The 23342-nt window shown below is 38.4% G+C and overlaps 2 protein-coding genes across 3 annotated transcripts; one reads left to right on the top strand and one right to left on the bottom strand.

Annotated features, from left to right (window-relative positions):
* Positions 1–2088: 2088 nt before the first annotated feature.
* LOC124864479 (nuclear pore complex protein Nup85-like) lies at positions 2089–12249 on the bottom strand. Of its 2 annotated transcripts, none has more exons than XM_047359273.1 (19): positions 12092–12249; positions 11475–11565; positions 10629–10791; positions 10424–10494; positions 10297–10340; positions 9160–9229; positions 8925–9046; positions 8624–8758; positions 7083–7205; positions 6808–6939; positions 6619–6725; positions 6429–6512; positions 6273–6338; positions 5902–6053; positions 5696–5813; positions 5236–5336; positions 3772–3923; positions 2565–2666; positions 2089–2262 (listed from the first exon to the last, which is right to left on the bottom strand). In XM_047359273.1, the coding sequence occupies exons 1-19, from the start codon at positions 12122–12124 to the stop codon at positions 2164–2166; spliced, it is 1965 nt and encodes a 654-aa protein (XP_047215229.1). In that variant the 5' UTR covers positions 12125–12249; the 3' UTR covers positions 2089–2163. The 2 variants fall into 2 exon arrangements, with proteins under 2 accessions (XP_047215229.1, XP_047215230.1); XM_047359274.1 differs by having other exon boundaries at positions 2089–2259.
* A 591-nt stretch (positions 12250–12840) lies between these two features.
* Positions 12841–22276, top strand: LOC124864457 (small ubiquitin-related modifier 2). Its single transcript, XM_047359239.1, has 4 exons — positions 12841–12969; positions 15506–15637; positions 19428–19499; positions 21544–22276. The coding sequence occupies exons 1-4, from the start codon at positions 12949–12951 to the stop codon at positions 21604–21606; spliced, it is 288 nt and encodes a 95-aa protein (XP_047215195.1). The 5' UTR covers positions 12841–12948; the 3' UTR covers positions 21607–22276.
* Positions 22277–23342: the final 1066 nt, after the last annotated feature.

Below are 23342 nucleotides of genomic sequence, written 5' to 3'. Positions count from 1 at the left end.
TCTATGGATGAAATCAGAGGTATGGAGCGGTTTAATCTTTACCCGAGGTGTTTCTCAATCTTTTATTCTGTTATCTACAGGTCCTTCTCAAAAAATGTGCATATTGTGATAAAGTTCATTATTTTCTATAATGTAATGATGAAAATTTAACATTCATATATTTTAGATTCATTGCACACTAACTGAAATATTTCAGGTCTTTTATTGTCTTAATACGGATGATTGTGGCATACAGCTCATGAAAACCCAAAATTCCTATCTCACAAAATTAGCATATTTCATCCGACCAATAAAAGAAAAGTGTTTTTAATACAAAAAACGTCAACCTTCAAATAATCATGTACAGTTATGCACTCAATACTTGGTCGGGAATCCTTTGGCAGAAATGACTGCTTCAATGCGGCGTGGCATGGAGGCAATCAGCCTGTGGCACTGCTGAGGTCTTATGGAGGCCCAGGATGCTTCGATAGCGGCCTTTAGCTCATCCAGAGTGTTGGGTCTTGAGTCTCTCAACGTTCTCTTCACAATATCCCACAGATTCTCTATGGGGTTCAGATCAGGAGAGTTGGCAGACCAATTGAGCACAGTGATACCATGGTCAGTAAACCATTTACCAGTGGTTTTGGCACTGTGAGCAGGTGCCAGGTCGTGCTGAAAAATGAAATCTTCATCTCCATAAAGCTTTTCAGCAGATGGAAGCATGAAGTGCTCCAAAATCTCCTGATAGCTAGCTGCATTGACCCTGCCCTTGATAAAACACAGTGGACCAACACCAGCAGCTGACACGGCACCCCAGACCATCACTGACTGTGGGTACTTGACACTGGACTTCTGGCATTTTGGCATTTCCTTCTCCCCAGTCTTCCTCCAGACTCTGGCACCTTGATTTCCGAATGACATGCAGAATTTGCTTTCATCCAAAAAAAGTACTTTGGACCACTGAGCAACAGTCCAGTGCTGCTTCTCTGTAACCCAGGTCAGGCGCATCTGCCGCTGTTTCTGGTTCAAAAGTGGCTTGACCTGGGGAATGCGGCACCTGTAGCCCATTTCCTGTACACGCCTGTGCACGGTGGCTCTGGATGTTTCTACTCCAGACTCAGTCCACTGCTTCCGCAGGTCCCCCAAGGTCTGGAATCGGCCCTTCTCCACAATCTTCCTCAGGGTCCGGTCACCTCTTCTCGTTGTGCAGCGTTTTCTGCCACACTTTTTCCTTCCCACAGACTTCCCACTGAGGTGCCTTGATACAGCACTCTGGGAACAGCCTATTCGTTCAGAAATGTCTTTCTGTGTCTTACCCTCTTGCTTGAGGGTGTCAATAGTGGCCTTCTGGACAGCAGTCAGGTCGGCAGTCTTACCCATGATTGGGGCTTTGAGTGATGAACCAGGCTGGGAGTCTTAAAGGCCTCAGGAATCTTTTGCAGGTGTTTAGAGTTAACTCGTTGATTCAGATGATTAGGTTCATAGCTCGTTTAGAGACCCTTTTAATAATATGCTAATTTTGTGAGATAGGAATTTTGGGTTTTCATGAGCTGTATGCCAAAATAATCCGTATTAAGACAATAAAAGACCTGAAATATTTCAGTTAGTGTGCAATGAATCTAAAATATATGAATGTTAAATTTTCATCATGACATTATGGAAAATAATGAACTTTATCACAATATGCTAATATTTTGAGAAGGACCTGTATTATCCAACCAAAACATTTTTCTCCTTTTCTTAGCCTGGTTTTAAAAACTTTTCTGAGATGGAAAATGTGATTGTTAATGAGGACCCACTGGTTTAGTAGCAATGGGCATTCTGGCACTTTTACCAGGATCTGGATCATATGGATCACATAATTCTGCATGTAATTAGTATCTTATCGTACACATGCATCATTTTTACAAAATTTATAAACAGTCAAAGCATTAAATATGAATGGAGAATGTGCACTCCTTCATATTGCTCCTTGGAACCTTCAATCATTGTATGAAGTATGTAAAAGACTGGTGAAATTGAAATGGATTATTCAACACTAAATAAGGATTCTTTAAAACAGTTTGGGATTTATGAAACCTTTTTTTTTTCACATATCAGATGTCAATGTACAGCATGAAAATTATTTTATTTTTATATACAATACAAAAAACAAAAAAGCTTTATTTTGAACATTGATCCCTCTCATGTTTCCATAGTTCCTTCTTTGACGACAGCCATTGCCAGATTCCTGGCCAGAGAGAGCCTCAGGAGCTCCACTTTTGTCTGCTCGACGTCTTCCTGCTGAAAACACAGATGTGCTTAAATTAAATGTTTGGCAGATGGTACTTCTTAGACACTTCAGCAGCTGGAGATTGATGCTTTAAACTCTCCACACATCCTTTTAGAACTAGTGTGCATTATTAGAATCTATCACATATTTATGTACAAACAATGTTCAAAAAAAGCTATCTACAGTATGTGTCTACAGTCACACACTTGTACTTAAAAATGAAGATTTCTCTTCAGTAAGGAACACCTACTGGGGGTGTTTTGACTTTAAAACAACTCCAAGTAGGATCAAAAAAGCAGCATAAAAGCTGTACCTGCATTGGTCTGTCTGCACCAGGAGCTGTGCTGTTCAGTGAGGACGTCAGCTCCTCTAAACAGTACATCAACTCATTGGTTTGGTCTGCCGAGAAGATCACCTGAAAATAAGAATTCGAGGTTATGTGTTAATAGAAAGACACTAAAACAACAAAAACAGTCATTTAGTTTCTCTAAATCACTCTTTAATTCTACACTTCCATCTATATAGTGACAAGAAATAAGAATTTATCAAGTTAAAACATCTTCCCAATGCAATGAGAACCACTTATGAGGATTTGCTGGCATAACTAACAAGATCCAGGTCAAATTATGTAAATCAGCATAAAAGACTTGTAGTGTAGCTAGATGCATGTAAGTGATTACAGTAATATTGAATTTATTAACTGAATAAAATAGCAGTAAAGTGATTTCGAGATTCCAGATGTTATGTACTTGCCTTGACAACTAATGAATAAAGAAATGTCTCTAATTTACTCCAGGGCATGGGTAATGAAATATGGTTATAAAATGGTCATAATTTCTATTTAAAACCTGGTCGCATAGGGTCTTAATCTGTCCTATTTCATTACAGTCAACTGGTTGCTACGAGGATGAGTCGACTAATAAATCCGCAATCAATTATAATAGGAAATAATAGAATCTGGAGGACAATATACATAAAGTGAGAGCTCATTATTTGCATCATCATTTATCTCCATAATTCATCAGAAATCGCTGAGAGAATTTGACAGGTTTGCAATGGTGAAGTTCTTGGATTTAAAAAGTTTGTTTCCTGAACCGGGATCACTGTACATGTTTAGTAATCACAGTTTATAGAAATACCTGTCACAATTTGTAGAGAGCAGATTTAATTAGCAATTCTTCTGATAATTTACTAGTTCAGGGATATTTCTAAAAGGTTGACCAAATATTTGTTTTCAGTACTCAGAAGTGGGTCTTCTTCTGTCAAAAATGTGTTCCATCTCAATATACGTTCTTCCAGTCATGACTGGGACAGTAAAACCTAATTAATACTTTAATTGGGATTTATTCTTTCCTCTGTTAATCTGTTTCTTTACCTAAAGAAATAACATCTAAAGCAAGACAAAAACAATCTAGCTCTAAAACCCTCAACATCTGAAGATACTACATCTCTAGTGAACCAACGCCTTGAATTCACAACCAAAAGTCTACAGTTTACAGACATCCAGCATGCTGACTGACCTCCGTCTGTTCCAGCAGTGGCAGAGCGTCGGTCAGCAGAGTCATCCAGAAACTTTGTGGAGCAATCTTTGCTGTCATGAGGGAGAGCAGCAGCTTTGCAGCCCCCTTGAAACGTTTCTCCCCATACAGTTTGTGGAACTCCCTGTATTTTCCTGGTGCATGCAACAACAAAAAAAAAGAAGTGCAGTTTGATTACCGTATTTTCCGCACTATAAGGTGCACCGGATTATAAGGCGCACCTTCAATGAATGGCCTATTTTAGAACTTTTTTCATATATAGGGCGCACCGGATTATAAGGCGCATAGAATAGAAGCTACTGCAGTCAAACGTTTGACTGGGGTTGCGTTATGCATCCACTAGATGGAGCTGTGCTAAAGAGAATGTCAACAAAACAGTCAGATAAGTCAGTCAGTCAAACTTTATTAATACACTACAAACCAGCGTTCTGATAACTCCATTCACTCTCATGGTAAGGTCTCCTCTACATAGAAATCTATTGAATAGAGCCAACCGCACGTTAGGAATGCATTGGAGTCTATGAAGTTGAAATCAAACGTTAGTTAAAACGTGAAAGGAAACTTTTCCCTGATTCAGTAAACACGTAAAAGAAACAGTTTGATGCACTAAATCAAACGTTAGTACATTCACAATATAGTAGCGTTAACTGTTGAATTCTCTCACTGCTGCTCTATTCCCATGTTCGACTGCGTAGCTGACAGCCTTGAGTTTGAACTCAGCATCGTAAGCGTGTCTCTTGAAAGGTGCAATTTTGGGGTCGTTATTCACACACAAGTGGTGTTGGACTAGGAGTAAGCACAATACAGGTGTTTACCGCTATTACTTCGGCGACACCCCCGACTACGGTAGCCGTAATGCTGCAAGCGGTGCGGCTTTGTAGTTTACCAGTCGTACTGAAACATTTTGACAGAGCGCCGTGTACAACCAGTATGGATCAACCAATTAACCAATTGATCCATATATAAGGCGCTCCGGATTACAAGGCGCACTGTCATTTTTTGAAAAAATGTAAGGTTTTTAAGTGCGCCTTATAGTGCGGAAAATACGGTAATATCAAAGAAGTGATTTGTTTTCTATTGTTCTCACTCTTATTTCTGTACAACACATGTAAACTTTGTGTTTGCATAAGAATTCAAGGAGACTTTTAAACCACTTATTCACTAAGAGTTACAATAAAATAAATTAAGATATCAGAAAATCTATGTTGTTCTGCAGAGAAGTTTACATATAAAAAGTGTCTATCATGCTACAGCTCAGTGTTACTGAACCCCACAATACAGCTCTGATTTAAACACCATCTCATGTAATCGCAGACCGAAGTGGGAAGTTGTCCGAGGTCAAAGCTACTCACTGAATGTTCTGTCACAGTGGAGTGTGAAGACTGAAAGTGCCTCAAATGGGGGGAGCTGTTTAATGGTTCAGGGTGTGTGTTTGAGTGTTCATACCGAGGAAAGTGAGCCTGTCACTAAGTAGCATTGCTGGACCCAAATTGTCAATCAGATCCAAGTCAGAAAAAGTCCCTTTGGCACAGTAATCCTGTAAGAACCTAGAAACAACAAAAATTATATTTTGTTATTTTGGCAAAAGGCATCTTCTTAAATCTCTTATAGAGCCTTCACAAACAGTGCCTGGCAGTATTTTTAGGGATTTTGTTTTGTAAAAAAAATTAAACATTCTTGTATTGCTTTTCTTTCACATAACTACAGTTATGTGCAACTTTGTGTTGGTTCATCACAAAAGAGCACGAAAACAAAAGAAAAAACAAAACAGTGAAATCTGTGGTTGTGATGTTACAAGCTGTCAAGAAGGTTAAGGGCTACTGATACTGATCACTGATCAAAAAGGCACTGTAATCCATAAATGGAAAGATTCATTATAACCAAAAGTGCACAGTTACGAAGTAACCTCTCAGAGATGAGGGTGGCAAAGGCAGCGTCTTTGGCCCTGATGCTCCAGGACAGAGCTGAGCCCAGTCTGTTGTTCCTCAGAGCTCTCATAGCCATGATCTTACAGATACTCCGCACTGAAATCCAGAAAACAAAGCAAGGCTTTAAGACTTAGCTAAATGCTAAGAGATGGATATAGTTTCACAAGGAAAAGCAAAATGTTACCCTGCTCTGACATCTGCCTCTCCTCACAGATCCGGAGCACTTTGAGCGCTTTCCGTTCATTATCTAAGGGCACACGCTCGATCTGCAGCTCCAGGCAAGCTCGGCCCAACTCTGGACATTGGTCGAAGTAATCCACAGCACACTGCCACAGACTTTCAAGCCAGAGTTAGAAATTTGCAATATTCTGAACAACCTTGTATTATGTGTTAACAGTGCAAAACAATACAGACACATATGCAATGTAACAATTACATACTTTTCCTTATTCAACATTTTCAACCCAAAGTTTTCAGTCCTTTGAGTTAAATGTAAAATATAAAACACAGAGGGAGGAAGGAGCAAATGAACCTTGAGAGACAGTTTAAACATACCTGTGATGAGTGAATAAACCAGAGGCATACTCTAACAGGAGGAACTCTCTCATGTTGGACCCAAAGCTGAACACAAACACACATCCTAATCTTAGCCCAGTAATGTGTGTAATCTTTTCACCTTCATACCAAATTCATAACCTAAAGCATCCTTACTTTAGATTATGAGAGTGGAGGAGTTTGCAGTGATCCAGCAGGTCTGTCAAATGAGCCACGAACCACCAGTTGTTGAGAACAATGCTGAGGAAACATAGCAAGGGGAAAAAAAGTCAAACTTCATAAACTTCAGGTTTGGTTTTGAATATATTTTGTTTAGTTCTGTAAGCCAATATGTCATTCATCCCACCTGCAGTCCTTGATGACCAGACAAATGTCATACTCAAAGGCAGCCAGTAAGATGCTGTCTAAAGGCTCCTGGACACTCCTCAAGTCCAGGAACATCGTCAGGCATGACTGCAGTGCATGCAAACACAGACGTACAGTAAAACAACAACACAGTAAGAAACAGTGCTAAACTGCATGGAATGGGGCGCACCTGTGCATAGTAATGTAACTCAAAGGGTTTCACTGTAGGGTGGCAGTAGAGCAGTCTTGTGACAAGAAAGTGATACCAGGTGCTAAGCAGCTCCTTCTGCTCCAGCAGAGTGTCTTCATCGCCCACGAGGATCTAAAATATTAACAAAACAACAAAGTGAAAAGACTCAAAAAGTGTCTTAAAAGTTCAATTCATGGTGGAAGGTTCAGACTGCATTTTAACAAGTACTCAAGGATCTGAGCAAAAAGGCCAGATGTGTGCACAGCGTCTCCGACCTTACAGATGAGCTCTAGGTGGTGGTTGCTTGCAAATGAGTTGTCCTTCAGGTAGCTCTCCACCTCCTTATGCCAGTTACTCCACTTCACATCAAACTCTGTCACTGTCTCAGTGCCACCAGGCTGAGGATGACATTATAGAAATTTAAAATAGCAATGCTAACAGCTAAGACATGCTGTTCTAATGAGAAAAACCAAACGGTCTAGCCGCACAATATATCGAATCACACCATCAGTGTGAGATACAGAAATTGCAAATGACTTCTTGAATGCAATAATCGGTAGTCTGCTATATTTCATGGGCAATGCATTAATAAATCTGAGAGCTAAAGACAAATTTGGCCAGCAGAATGGACTTACTGTCCTTGATGTCCAGACCTGACTGGATAGATATTAGTGCCTGAGATGCTAAAGTTTATAGAGAGCACTGAGGACATCATTAGGATGGAAAAGACAGATTGAAACATTGTTTAATCGCAACAAATATCATCGCAACATTCAACAATATTGCTGCAATTGCATGTCTTCCAAATTTTGACTGAAATCGAGCGGATTTGAAGTGAGGGTGTAAGAAGTCACCAGCAGCTCTGAAACTAAACCCTGGCATGTTGTCTGGGACAACTTATGTTTGACCCACATGTTAAAATATAACTTCACTCTCTTGTAGGTCAGGAGATCAAAACGGATGCGCCATTTTTCCCTTGATCTCCTCGGATTAGGAATTAACAGATCGAATATTGAAAAATACTTTTTTTTTTTTTTTTTGCGATCATCATTAAAACAAAAAGGCAAACTATTCCAGTTGTAAACATAAACAAACAATTTACTCCTGTAATTACAGTTTAAGTAACCGCAGGTGAAATGTTAAGAAGCTCTCAATGTCTAGCCAGCAAATGATCAATAATCTGTGAAGATCCAGGAAGCTCCACTTTAAACAACTTTAAACATTTCATAAAATTAAAATCCCTTTTCAGTCAAGCTCGTGACTGTTTAATATAGCAGACTCGTATGTAGAGTCTGGCTTTTTAAAGGAAAAACAGCTCATTGGTTTTGGATATGTTAATTCCTGGCTTTATATTCTCAAGCCACCCTTCAAGGAGTTTTATTTTTGTTTGTAGAAGGCTTCGCCAGAGGGATGATTTGTCTGCAACAGGCCAAACAAAGTTATGCAATCTGCATCCTTAATCAGTTTGGTGGTGCTATGGCTGTAAGGAAGATGTGCCTCGTCTCCTTTAACTTCAAAAATCTTATATTCCAGCTAGAAATATTTGTGCCAAGGGAAATTCCTGTATTTCTCCACAATTAGAAAGTTTGCTGAAGAATACAAATAATTTATTATTTATACCATCCCGCTCAGGTTCATGGGGAATTGAAAGCATATCTGAGATGTTAATAACCAAAAGGCAAGAAACAAAGAATGCAGGTTCGCTGGAGGGCAAACAAAAACAGACAACATGCACAGAAAGGTTTTAAACTCCTCACAGAAAGTGGGATTTTTCATAATGTTCTAAACAACAAAGGGTATATCATAGTGTACTTACACTGAAAAAGGGCATTTTGCCGAGTAAGCTATCCATTAGTTTGTACATGTTCCTGGAGGCTGGCTGTAGGGTGACCTGTTTCACCAGCATCTGTCTGGCTTCTACCAAACTGCCCTGCAGAACATAACTCACCACCTGTACACACAAGACATGTGATCATTGGGATTTGCCACTGCCATTTACATCTGGTCCACAAAATTTATAGAAGAAGAAAAATACTCTAACAGCCACGCGTAAAACTATCACCACTCCTTGTAGTCCTTATTAAAATCAGACCTCCTAGAGTTCCTTCTGTACGTACCACATCCCAGTAATTGTGGTGCTCTGCAGGGCTGTCACTCTGCAGCACATCCCTGGCCTTCTCATCAACATCAGCCTTGTGTAACCTCACCCAGTCCAGAAGATGAAGCAACAGAGAGCCAGCTGGGAATACACAAACAATGCAGCGTTGCTTTGATTTCGAAGTCACAAAATTGGAAGATGTTATTTCACAAGACAAGAAATGACAACGGGAATAAAAAACGTTAAAGAGTTACCAGGAGCAGCATCGATATAAAGCACTTCACACAGATTCCAGATCAGTTCTATGGCCAAAAGAATAGAAACCTGTGACAAAACAGCAAAAAGGTGGTTAGCACAATGGTACCAAGAAATAACTATTTTCTGACATTTTTTGTGACAAGTCACCAAACCCAGTATGAATTATACTTCTAATCAAACAGAATCGAAACCAGATGTTGACATAACTTGTAAAAATAGTTTTTTTTCCCCCTCACTGACAAAACAAATCAGACTTTAAATTTCCTGCTTTCGGTCAGTTAGGATAACCTGTTTCTATTTGCAAAATTCCAGAAAATAATACATAAATTTGCGTCAAGCATTTCAGGTATCCTTCCTCAATCTACACACACAGCTTGCTTAAATTCTGTCCTGACAGAACTGATCCAAATGGGGCAGGTTTATAGGCTGCCTTGCTTATGCGCACCTCTTTTCACCTCGGCAGCAAAATACCCACTCAACATGATGCTCCCACCGCCACACTTCACAGCTGGGATGGTGTTTTCCCCTTCCAAATGTCTCCAAATTGAGAGTTTTTGTTCCCAAGTGCATTTGCAAAACTGTCATCTCAGCCTTTTTTGGCTTTTGTTAACGGATTCTTCCTGTCTGACTGGCAGTTCATGACTGCACAGGACTCGTTTAACTGGGAATAATAACACTTTCTTACCAGTTTCAACAGCATCTAAATGTCCAACTCTGCCTCTAAGAGATGGACAGGTCCAGCAGTCATTTTTGAACAAAATGATAGCGGAACTTTCCCATTGTAATTAAACTTATTATTGAGTATGCTTGTTTGGCTGCTACTGTTATGACTTTTGGTTTACAAATACAAAGTCAAAACTGTTTAAAAAAAAACTCCACCCATTGCTTGTTCGGTTGAAGGGGAAGTGAATTATGGGGAAATTAAAATGCCAAATGTCAAGAGCTTATATTTTCAATTTAAGAGCTAGGTTTTATTTCTTTGCAAATGCAAATGCTGTGATCTAACCCCAATTAGCTCATTTTATTGCATTTAACAGGTTTAAAAAGAGAAATCAGCATTTTAAAAGGACAACAATAACACATAATCCAATAATCCAGTATATACTCAAGGTATAAATGTTGCTGATGCATGCCTGATTTCCATATTGTGTGGCCATCTCTGTATCTCTTGTAGAAACTGCATAAATAAATAAATTTGGTGAGTCTCAAGAAAACATGCACAACAGGCAAAGCATTTTCATTCTATTTTCAATATCTTACCTGCAACTTGTTGAAGCTCTTCCATGCAAGCCCGAATTACAGATCTGTAGTTTCTGCTGATGCTGACAAATCTATTAAACGTGAAAGATGGAGTTCAAATTTTCAATCATACAGGTTTTTTATTTTTATTTGTAAGATTCTTCTGTGTCTTTTTACATCGAGAGAAAATTAAAAAGCTATGTTATAAAATCCAAAGGGGACTGACTGAGTTCTTTTGCTCTTGCTGGGGAGGTCCTCTTTGATTGTCTGCAGCCCAACAAAGATGTGATGCGACTCATTGAACAGTTTGCGTAAAATTGGGGAGTATATGTCCTCATCCTTCCTGACCTGGTGGATGAAGGGGTCAGCTGGGCCTGACAGCGAAGGACCTGAAGCACAGGACTCAGTATGGTCAAAAGACAAGTAAGAGTGTGAAAACTTACAGAGAAGCATGGCTTTACAGTGCCTTGCAAAACTAATCATACCTATTAAAATTTGTCACATTTTTTCAAGGTAAAACCAAAAATTTAAAATAACGTTATGTTATGTGACAGACTGACACAAAATAGCTTGTAATTGAGAATGATATGTGGTTTTCAGTCTTCCTTACAAATAAATATCTAAAAAGTGTAGAATGGATTTGCATTCAGACCCTCTAATGTGATACCCTAAAATAAAATCTAAAAATCATTCAGCTCATCAACAGAATTATTCAGGTCAAAGCATGTTCATGTGTTCAAATGGCCTAATTAAAGTTTAGACCTAAAACAAATTCAGAATCTTTGTCAAAACTTGAAAATTTATGTTCACAGTAGCTCTCCAACCGATATGAATGAACTGGTAGTGACATACCCCATACGACTTGCAGATGTAGATGTGAAAAGTGATTGTACAAAGATGGCGGAATACAGGGCACACTTTCTGGATTTTTAATCTTTTAACTTCACGTTTCTGTGCAACTTTGAATAGATCTATCACAAAAAAATCCCAACTAAATATATGACATTTTGTTATTACCTGACAAAACATGGAAATAATTTTAAAAAGTGTGTAAATACTTTTATGGACATACCTGATGCCTTAAATTGCGTCTCATATACAAGGATATCTCCAGGACCCCAGGCAAATCCCATATGCTTCCCATATCTGATTCCTGGTATATTCTGTATACAAACAAAACACAAACAGTGTAACTGTACAGAACCAAGAAAAACAGAAGTCAGTAGCCCTTCAGATTTAGTGTTTGTCAACACTTTGCCTACCAAACTAAAATAAAACTGAAACAGTAATAAAATAGCACTTTCATTAGTTCTTTAAATTATAACTTGCCAGATTTATTTCTTAGAAACAACTATAATTGAATCTTAACAGTTTATCAACATCAGTAGATGGTGCATCTATTAAAACTCGATTTGCCTAATAGTTGACACGTTAATGTTAATTTTAGCTACACAGACACATTTTCACTTAATGAAGTTAATACGTATTTACTCTAAATACAACTAACCTTTACAATGTGTTACAGTACAGATTAACAACAATAACAGTCTTTATGCAGTATTAAACTCCTTTAAATTTACAGAATTTCTGAAATAAAAACAGATTATTTGAATCTAGTTAGCTTGTTAGCACTGCGATGCTATCTGTCTGCGATAAGTAGGGAAAAACTAAGAAACAAAGAAAACTTACAGTGACTGTCGGCTCAACGTCTACTTCCTCCATCAGGGAACAGTACTATCGACCCGTTACGTATCTAAAATGAGAATGATTCCGCTATAAATATGCCATTAAACACATGTGCGATGACAGTCTCCTTTACCCGCCTCTGTCTTTCAGTAGGAAGCCAATAGTGCGCATGCGTCAAGGCTGCCTTTCTCATGCCTGCTTTTTCCTATCGACCGTGTCCTCGGTGATGGTTATTATTCTTTTTTTTTTTATCTTGCAAAGCGATAACACAGATAATCACGACATTAAAGTTGCAGAGTATATGGATCAACAAGAAATAAAAGCTCCATAAGTGTTACCAACAAATAATCGTACAAATCTGCTGGAGATGTGGACATTTAGGAATGTTTCTTTAAGTTGATCCTTCAGATCAGGTTTAGAAGGTGGAACAAAATGGCCATTGGAACACAGTGTGAAAACAGCAATAACATCATGATGCCTTTTCCTACAGATGTATGGCAAGGTCTGGCTAGTTGGACTGACTATTACAGCACAGATGCGGGACCAGCAGCGTGATGAACCGTAATTTGTGGAAAAATTGTCCGTATAAACTGAGTAAGCTGAATTAAAAGGGGGAAACATCATTGTGCGCGTGCACGTGAAGCATGGCCTCTGTAACGCGCATACGGGACTCTCCCGCCTATGCCTATGACTGCGCTTCAAACCCTCGTGACTACCCGTAGCCACTAAACGCGGCGTGAGGTGAACGCGCACCGACACAGGGCCGCGCACGTTGGTCAGAATAATTTAAGCGGGCACGAGTACGTGCGCGTACCCGTATTCTTTGTGTGGCAGCATAGAGAAGCGCCAAAAGAGGGACCATGGCTGATGAAAAACCGAAGGTGAGTCTTTCTGCTGTTTTATCCAAAATACCAGCTTATTTTACCGGCCGTGTGATATGAAACCTTAAAGAAAGACGACACAGTTCGGCACTTTCTATTTTGGCTGTTTTGAAAGTTGCATACTGAAATTCAACTATCAGCTGTACCTACTTTGATAGACCGGAAGGTTTGGGAGCGCGCATCCGCAGGCGCGCAGATCGTTTTTTTTTTCTTTTTTTTCTGCTTTTTCACTCACTGTGAACCAGCTGGTATCATCCTCAGTGCATGGCCAATGTTTGTGTGCCCAGCAGCTTGTCAATGCTAGGCAGTTTGTTTCTACGCGCAACTAAACGGTAGGAAAAGTGATGTGATTGTATAACTGCTGCATATGTAAGTTAAACCCCAGAATGGAATATAGACACAAGTAAAATGTATTATCACGTTAGTTTGGTCATGCCAAACACATTATTCCCACGTTCTGTTTTTACACAAACTTTATTTTATGCACTTACCATATAACAAAAACCGAAATCATAAAAGCTGTGAAAACAATCTCTGCACCCCAAAGTGTGAGGTATGGGGTGCAAAGCTATTTTTATTATAATGCAATATTATTATATATTTCTGTATAATTGTTGCTTACTGTCCCTTTAACAAGTATTCATACCATTTAAACTTTTTAATATTTTTTCCTGTGACAAGCACAAACTTCAATATATGTTATGTGATAGACCAATGCCAAATGTGCATAATTGTGAATTGGAATGAAATATAACAATGCTTTGAAATGTTGTTTTATACCGCCCCCAGCAACGTATTATTATCATTATAAATTATTATTATTTTATTTATTTATATAGTGCTTTAAAAACCAAAAGGCAACCAGTTACCTTCAGAAGTCAGTCAGTATAGTTCCCTTTAGTGTATTTAATTCTTGGTGTAAATGTAGCTGTTCTATAAAGGTTTCAGGTTTGATATTGAACATTGGTGAACAGTTATGAAGAATAGGGCTGAACATTGCAATATATATTACAAATTTCCCCCACTCTCTATGAGCTTTTTGATCTTGGTCACTAAGATCTATACAAGTTGTTGGCGTAAAGCAGGGGTCCCCAACTAAAATAGCAGGAGGTCCACAACCTCCTTCTTCTGAAAACTGAGGAGTCTGAACATTTTAAATTAACTGCCAAAAATATTTTCTTTCATTTTTATTTAACATTTAATGAACACTAGACTGTTTGTTTTTTAACTACTGATCAATTATTCATATGGCCATGAAGACATATGCTGAACAGAAAAGAGCAATCCAATTTAAGTATCAATATTAAACGCACTTTGAAGAGCACGGCCGAGCTGGGTCAGTACTTCTTGGTATAATAATTCTGCTCTCCTTGTGCTTGTAGCAGACATGGCAATATGCTTAACCTTTTCCTTAAGTTGTTGTCTTTCTTTTCCATCTAAACGTGTTTCTGCCACAGCTTCCATGCACTCTTTGATCATTTCCCAGTCACTGAAAGGCTTTTTGTGTTTTCCTAAAATCCACTGTACTCACAGTGAACACTTGTATGCTCGCTGATGTGCTATAAGAGACCGTGTTATCAGCAGTGTAGCTCGCTCAACCAGGTGGATAGCTTTGGCTGAAGTATTGTAGTATAGATTGAATGTATTTTTGACAAAGCCATCTTCCTTACTCACTCATCTGTGCGCCACCAAGTCATTCTACTGTCAGCGAGCGTGAGCTGGCAAACTAGTAATTTAGCAATCCAATAATCCCGCATAGCTTCTTCTTAGTCATTTTCTGGCAGTTGTCATACAATGATGTGGTGCATTACTGCCCCCAGCTGGATTGGAGTATCGACCAGAATGTCGCTGATGTACGGGGTAAGATAACTGTCAAAAAGACGTATGCATAGGTGTCTAAATTTGTAAATGTTAATAAATAAACATAAATAAATTTAAGATTTGTATTTGTGCCTTCTTGTCAACTTATACATACATGTGACATCCTTTTCTTCTGCAGGCCCATCATGATATTACGATGTTTATACTCAACCTTCGAAGCTGACATGATTTTAGAAAGCTCATAAAAAATTAGCATAGTGGTCTAAGAAATGTGCTGGCGAGAACCCTGCATCCCAATGGTGAAACATGGTTGTGGCAGCATGATGCTTTGATGAGGCTTTTCACCTTCCAGCAGCACAACACCAAACACACAGCAAGAGAACATAATGGTTTAGCCAGGCTTTTTCATTTATTAGATTGGTGCATCTAAAGAGAATATTTAGCAAGACTTAAACATTCATGTTGACAGATGTTCTCCATCCACTATGACAGCTTGAACTATTTTGCTAAGAAGAAAAGGCAAACATTTTATTCTCTAGATGTGTAAAGCTGGTACGGCCATACCCCAAAATGCATTTTCCTTTGGCTCCACAATTATACACTACTTTCAATTGGCCTGTCTCGTAAGATCCCAATGAAAAAGTTTCACTAACAAATCATCACTCCAAATCTAAATCTATATGTCTCTCTTTTTTTCTGCCTTTTTTTCGCTCAGGAGGGTGTCAAGACAGAAAACAACGAACACATAAACCTGAAGGTAGCAGGACAGGATGGATCTGTCGTGCAGTTCAAGATCAAAAGACACACACCGCTCATCAAACTCATGAAGGCTTACTGCGAGAGACAGGTGGGCAAATAACGTCTCAGATGCAACAAATTGCACATTTACTTTTTAGCCAGTAATGTTCTACCAAAAACAAGCAAGATTATTGACATTTTTGCCAAGAGCCTTTTCACTTATCTTCTGCTACTATTTAGGTGTATGATATTTAATACAGGGAATCATCATTTGCTAACAACAAAAGAGAGAATAACAAACCTCTGCCTGTCATTTAATGTCAGGAGAAACAAGAAAGGTTCATAGAAGTATTCTGGTTTGTTGTGTCGGTGCTTAAGCCTGCAAGCTGTCATTAATGTTAGTAACTGCGCCTGGATTTTATCCAGTATGTCAAAGCATTTGTCACAAATGAAATGGGAGCGGAAAAGAGTTGGCACGGTAAAGACAGTGCATAGTTGAGAGCAGAACCTCTGAAGTACGCACTTGCCAATCTTTTTTGAGATGCTTTGAGACATTTTGTTATTATTGTTAACTCTCTCACGACACACATCGCTCTTATTCACCAAGAAACGAAGGTTCTCATTTTAAATGTCCATTTTGTCATGTTAGCGATGTTGAAATATATTCCTAAGAACTGGCAATGAAGATTTCAATTGACTTTAAATGAGCAGCGTTAGGTTAGAATGAGGCACCATCAAGATCTGAAGGCCATCTTTTAGCAAAATCCAGTCCCATTCACTGCCGCTCACTTACAGACAAATACAGGAAATAAAGCCATGAAATGGTTGATGCATATCCTTTATATAGGTAGTAAAACATTACAGCCTCGTGCTTTACTTCTTTTTTACTTCTCTCCTGTACACCTTTAAAGGTACAATCCGATATCTGATGTTCCCCTTTATTTTGCAGTCAATATAGGATCAAATTCTCAAAATTAACGTTTATAGGTCCCAAAGTCAACCTCGTCTTTTCTGTCAGCATCTGAAAGACGTTTTTGTCATCCAGCTCAGTTTGAAATTTACAGCCTGATTTAGTTCAGGATTACTCTAAAACTTCAGAAGCATTGTCTTTTTATTATCATCATATTTTTTATATTTACACTTCTTAGTCAAATGTATGTGGACATCCGTGTTCATAAAACATATGAACTTGAACAATCTCCGATTCCTAATCCATAGGGTTTATTATGATGTTAGTCGACCTTTGCAGCTATACTAGCTTCAACCCTTCTGCGAAGGTGCCCTGCAAGATTTAGGAGTGTGTTTATGGGACCTTTTTGACCATTCTTTTAGATATACATTTTTGAGGTCAGACTCTGATGTTGGACAGGAAGGCTTGACTCCCAATGTCCGCCTAAATGTATCCCCAAGGTGTTCGATGGAGGTGAGGGCAGGACTCTGTATAGGCCAGTCAAGTTTCTCCGCAAACTTTACACTTGACACAGTGCAGTCAGGAAAGTGCCATGCTTCTGGCAACTGCTAAACCCAGACTGGTCCACCGGATTGCCAGACAGAGAAGTATGATCATCTCTGAATCCACCTCTCTTCTGCTCTAGAGTTGAGTGGCAGCCTGCTTTGCACCACTAAATCTAACACTTTGCATTGCTCTTTGTGATGTAGGGCATATGGATGCAGCTGTTTAGCTATGAAATCCCATTCCATGAAGCTCTCTGTGTATTGTTCTTGGTAGAGTCTGAAGGCTCGTCGTGTTTTTTTTTTTTTTTATGTACCACGTTGGGATTCGCTGAGCTTCTGAGAGCGACCCATTCCATCACAAATGTTTTAGAAGCAGTCTCCATGCCTGGGTGCTGGGTTTTATAAGCCTGTGGCCGTGGAAGTGAATGGAACACCTGAATGTGTGATTTGAATTCAGCAGATTTGGCGTGAAAAAATACTTTCGGAAATATGGTGTGTTTATTAAAGTTCTGCTTACAAAATGAGAAAGCAAATACTTGTGCCAATTTTTCCACCTGTCAAGGGCTTTATGATGTCTATAATTTCTAACCAGCACCAATAAGAGCTTTAGTTACTACTTATGGTTTATTGAGTTTGTGGGGCATAACAAGCAAAAACAGATAATAAAGACTATATATGTTGCTATATCATTTGCTGGATTTTTCTAATTGTGAGGAAACAAAATGTAGGTCCTTTTTGGTTTGCAATGAAACTTCTCCTAAATAGAAAGTATTTTCAAAAGCACATTTTAATCTGCAGGACTGCATGGTTGTGCAGTTGGTAGCACTGTTGCCTTGCAGCAAGAAGGTCGTGGTTTGCCTGTTCTCCCTGTACATGCTTGGGTTCTCACCGGGTTCTCCGGCTTCCTCCCACAGTCCAAAAACATGACTGTTAAATTGGTCTCTCTAAATTGCCCTTAGGTGTGAATGAGTGTGTGCATGGTTGTGTGTCCTGTATGTCTCTATGTTGCCCTGCGATGAACTGGCGACCTGCCCAGGGTACCCCGCCTCTCGCCCATAGACTGCTGGAGATAGATACCAGCCCCTGTGACCCACAATGAAAGCAGTATAGAAGATGAATGAATGAACATTTTAATCTCAAACCCTGATTGCACAATAGATCCTTCATAAGTGTTTCAGTGTATGTGGATAATATGAAGTAATCTCTCCTCGACTGTAAAATATCCAGTAATTTAAAATTCATTCCTTCTTTCTGATGTGAACTAGTATTTCTTAATGTGAGGCCATCTAAAACTTTGGTATCTGTAAAACTCGATGTTCATTTTTTATTTTATTAATAACAACCTCATTCTTGCATGCAGTTTGTTTAACCCTACATCAGTCACATTTACACCTGGCCTGCTTCAGAGGGAATTGTCTTGTTTTTTTAGCAAGTACATAAATAATAGTGGTGTCCAAACCTTCTCACTTTTTTTACATGATTAATTAAAGGTTGGCAGTGTCTGAGCCTAATGAATAAATGAATTTGTTTCAGATGCAGTTTCTGTCGCAAATAGCGCTTTACACAAACACAGCTCACAGCATCAGGGGAGACAGTTAACATGAATAAAAGGAAACCCAATTTCTACTGTTACTAATAGCTGTCTTTGTTTGCTAAAACGTTTGATAATTGTGAATAAAAAAACAAACTGAGTCCTTTGCCACAAAAGGTTATTAACTATCTTAAATGTGTTCAGAAGGGATTTTTAGCTGCTTCCGTCCATGTTTGTTATGTTTAACAATAACATATTGTACTTGGTGAGCTGATGTGAATTGTTCTGATTTGCGCAGGGCAGTCATGTTACAGTCTCTTCCTGTGCACAGACTGTGGAGGCACCAGTGTTCTCTATGGTTGTTACTGTGGATCTGTGACGTTCTTGAGAATACAAAGCTGATACTACTGAAGCAAAAGCATAAAAAAGTGTTTGATGCAAACCTCACCCACCACAAGCACAGTTGAGATATTTTTGTGTTTTTATGGCAGTAAAACGTTTTTCTACCTCTGTAAGCTGTTTATGTTGGAAACATTAAAAATACTTAATAGGGTCTGAATTGTTATGCTCAAGATATGTTTAATAATGTGTGAAATAAAATGTATTGTGTGGCGAACAGTCAGGCGTCTGTGTGTGTTTGACTTAGATATATCAGTAAGTCCAACTGACATTTGATAAGAATGTATGTTTTTCTACCCGTCAACAATGAAGATACTTCAGACAGGCCAACTGACACTTGATAGAATGTGTGTTTTGTTTTTCATGTACATGCCCGGCTTTTCAATAAAAACTGCTGAAGCTGGGGAGAAAGGCAGAAGCGTTCGTGGTGAGCAGCAACGGGGCTGCAGCATTTCTCGCAGAAAGGCTGTTGTGTATGTTGCATGTAACTGACAATCTTTTTACGTTCTCCCAGGGACTGTCGATGAGGCAAATCAGGTTCAGATTTGACGGACAGCCAATAAATGAGACAGACACGCCAGCACAGGTAAGTCTGAAGGATAACAACAACGGCTTTAGCATTTCTGGAGCATTTATTGAAGAAAGAAAGGAATGTCTGTAGTGAGCTTGCAGGGATGCTTGTTGCAAATTGTCACTCTGCAAAACAACATGTTAAAATCACCCAACTAATTTGAAGAACTAAAAAGAATTTAGCATGTAGTTCTGCTACCTGTTAGTAAATATTTTTAGAGTTTATATCAGGAATAATCATGCATTGTTTTTTTTACCACTTTCCTTGTCAAAATAGTATTCTTGCACTCTTTTTTTCAGTCCTAGGATTAAAGTAACCCAAATACCCCTGAAAAACTAAATAATATACCCATCTTCATAAGTGCAGTTGTGAATTAGGTCTATGGGCGGCAACCTGCCACACATGCTGTCTCTGTGCAGGTCATGGGACTGAGATTATGAGCCTTTAATGCCCAAGGCAGTGGGGTTGCACCAAACTATCTCAGTTGGTCTTCTGTGTTGAATATATCTCTGCAGACAGATGCCAGTTATACTCACTGCAGTTCGTGGTTGAGGTCGTCACAAATCATTATTGTATAGTTTTGCAAAGCGAGGCAAGTCTGTCATTGCATGCTGCTGTCATGAAAGGCAAATACAACTTGCTGTTTCAGTGGCCAGCAATGCTGTTTGATGTCTGCAGACCAAAGAATTGACTTTGTATAGGGCATGGTGTCACCCTGAGGCCATGTACCACATAAATGCAACAATTGGCTTTTACTCTTATGCCTTGTCCCTCAGTACACTTTAAACATAGTGCCTTTCAAATACATGCATATCCCTTGTACCTTTTCACATCTTGTCACCATAATATCCCCAAACTTTATATATTTATCTGGATTTTATGTGATAAATCAACACAAAACACTGCCCGATTGTGACGTGGCAGGAAACCCCGTTTGTTCTGATGCTCCTCAATAAAATCCAGAACAACCAACGGTCCTCAAAGGCCAAAAGTAAATGGTGGAATAGAAACCACGTTTGTTTAATTACCTCTCTGTTTAAATTCAGCTGTTCTGTGAAGGCCACAGATGTTTTTTTTTAGAAAACATTAGTGAACAAACAGCAAGAGCACTGCAAATAGTTTAAGGTTAAAGCTGTGGAGAAATTTCAAGCAGGGTTGGGTTATAAAACAAGAAAGCATTTGACATCTCACAAAGTGCTGTTTAATTCATCATCTGAAAAGTAAGAGTGCAAACCTACCAATACATGGCTGCGTGCTTAAATTGAGAGGCTGGACAAAGGAAGCATTAGGAGGAGCTGTAGAAATAGAATGGAATAATCCTTTATTTGTCCTTCAGTGGGGAAATTCAAGTGTATCAGCAGTACACAGAAGTACACATCAAATAAGCAATAAAAGTACAAAATTAAAAGAGAATTTACAGTAATGTCAAATATACAAGGTATGAAAGTATACAGATTCAACAAAATAAACAATTCCATTAATAGAAAGTTAAAGCTTTGCTCTTTATGTATTTAGAAACATTTAGAAGAATATAGGAACCATATTACAGCTCAGGTGGGTGAAGCTATTGATGGGAAAACTATTAGTCACACATTCCACAAATTTGAGATTTAAGTAGAAGTTCACTGTAGAAAGAAAGCCATGGAAACTGGCCAGAGCTGATGGCATAGAGGTAAAAGCAGGCCAATCATGGAAGAAAACCTGTTGGAGGCTCTAAAAAGCTTTAGGCTCCGGCAGAGGTTCGCCTTCCAGCTGGGAAGTGAATAAAAATACAGCCAGAGCTACAATAAAATGGTTTAGATCAAAGCATGTCCATGTGTTAGAAAGGCCCTGTCAAAGTCCAGACCCAAATCTATCTGGAAATCTGTTCTAAAACTAAAAAACAATGGTACACAAATATTCTCCATCCAATCTGACTGAGATTGAGCTGTTTGCCAAAAATGCCTTTATTGTTATTGGTTGGTAGACGTAGAATAAAAATAATTTTCTCACACACACACAAAGTACGAAAAAAAATGTTAGTGACGTGAAATTCATGTTTTAATGCTTTCCTCTGCAGTTGGAAATGGAAGATGAGGATACGATCGACGTGTTCCAACAACAGACGGGGGGCCTAATCTAACCAACCACAGCCGCCACCTTTTTGCTCCAACATGACCGACTTTCCCAGCCCTTTAAGACCCAGCGGCTGGTTCTTTGCAACTCGTCTAACAGTCTCAACATAAATCTTGCAGGAGAGGTTTTAATTTCTCTGCTTCACAAAACTGCTGTAAAGAATTTCTACTCACGCCCCTGTTACTGTTTTTTGTCTCTGTACATAAATTACACCCTGAAAACATTGTTGTTTTTTTTTGTTGTTGTTTTTTTTCATGCTGTGTTGTGGTAAATTTGTAGGAGTTCCCATCCCAGTTTGAAGGGTTTGTTATGCATACACCCAGAAAGATATTCAGGTCAGGTATAAATGAAAGTCTATCTGAACTGATTAAATAGTTAAATAAAGTTCTGCTAGGTTTGGTAATGGACTATCAAATCTGTTAAGATTCAGTTTTGGAACTGGTTGTCACTTAGTGAGCAGCACACCTATTTTGGGAAAATAACTTGGTGGCTGTTTAACTCTGTAATCAGAAAAAAATATTGTATACTTTTTATATTGTACTGGATGTTTGGAATACTCATTTTACTTCACCACTTCAAACGTTGGGATGGCTGAAAGGATGTTTCAGTTAAATATACATCTGTATTGTCTATTAAAATACCTGTTAAAATAAAGTTATTGTCTTCTTTCCCCTGAAGGTTTACTTATTTGAATTAGTTTTGATCTAGTGCCATCAAGCACTAGATCACTTGTTCAAGTGAGAAAAATCTTTGCTTCATCAGAAGCAAATACACAGTTCTTACTGCAGCCATCTTTAAATTGTATTTACAAGGCAGCCATATTGGATTTTGAAGTTAAAGTTTGACATTCCTACTACAAATCCTTACTTAAAGGGACATTACTGGTAATGTTTCCAAGTTTGAACCTTCAACTTCTGAATAAATAGGGAATAAATATTACCTCCTTTGTTTTTATTTTTGTTGCTTTTTATAACAAACCGGAACAGTCCAATTGCACAACGTTTAAAAATCTATGTTAATATATTGGTACTTTTATCCCACATACTTATTTACCGCAGTGATACTTGTTTTAACAGAAACTGGGAAACTCTGGATTATTTAAAACATTGGTTTCAAAGCTTTTATTAAAATTTTGTCAGTAAATACATTTTTGTCGGGATCCACCGTACTGATTGAGATTTTTAAACAGCTGTACAGCAGTACTTTAATTTTTCATTAAAACGTTTTGTCACAACAAAAGAAAACCGAACAAAAAAATTATCAATTGGCACTGTAAGATGGGTTGTGCAGTTATGAGTTAATTTTAAACAAAAGTTGAGATTTCAGGGTTTGAAGTTGGAAAGTTCACAAAATGGTGAAATTCAGTGGAGGAATTTGGAGATTTCCTACCAACTATGGTTTTAAAACCCAGCATGACTGCCTTGCATAGAAACCTTGGTGTCAGTAAAAACAGGTTTATTTGCACTTCTATTTTGACACACACAGGTCCATCCTATCTCATTTAGCTATATCAAGTTGTTACAGTGTTTTAAAGTTACAATCTGCAGATAAACGTAACTATTTTTAGCTTCCATTGTTAATACTAGTTATTTTATGCTCAGAGGGTTGCAAAATTCTGGGAATTTTCAAAGTTGGAGACTCCATGGAAATTAATAGAGATTAACAGCATTTTATAGGATTAAACAGATGCCTGCAGTTAAAAATATCGAAGTTTGGTCATAAGAGATATGTAAAAGAAGTTAG

Source organism: Girardinichthys multiradiatus, chromosome Y (assembly GCF_021462225.1).
Source record: "Girardinichthys multiradiatus isolate DD_20200921_A chromosome Y, DD_fGirMul_XY1, whole genome shotgun sequence".
Lineage (NCBI taxonomy): Eukaryota > Metazoa > Chordata > Actinopteri > Cyprinodontiformes > Goodeidae > Girardinichthys > Girardinichthys multiradiatus.
Note: the sequence above shows the minus strand (reverse complement) of the source record. Positions and strands in the feature narration are given on the sequence as shown.

Coding starts and splice junctions, on each gene's coding strand:
- LOC124864479 (XM_047359273.1), bottom strand. CDS start 12,124: ATGGAGGAAGTAGACGTTGAGCCGACAGTCACT. Junction 7,206..8,623: donor GCAAAATGCCCTTTTTCAGT/GTAAGTACACTA, acceptor TGTCATCCTCAG/CCTGGTGGCACTGAGACAGT. Junction 2,263..2,564: donor GTGCAGACAGACCAATGCAG/GTACAGCTTTTA, acceptor CTGTGTTTTCAG/CAGGAAGACGTCGAGCAGAC.
- LOC124864457 (XM_047359239.1), top strand. CDS start 12,949: ATGGCTGATGAAAAACCGAAG. Junction 12,970..15,505: donor TGGCTGATGAAAAACCGAAG/GTGAGTCTTTCT, acceptor TTTTTCGCTCAG/GAGGGTGTCAAGACAGAAAA. Junction 19,500..21,543: donor AGACAGACACGCCAGCACAG/GTAAGTCTGAAG, acceptor TTTCCTCTGCAG/TTGGAAATGGAAGATGAGGA.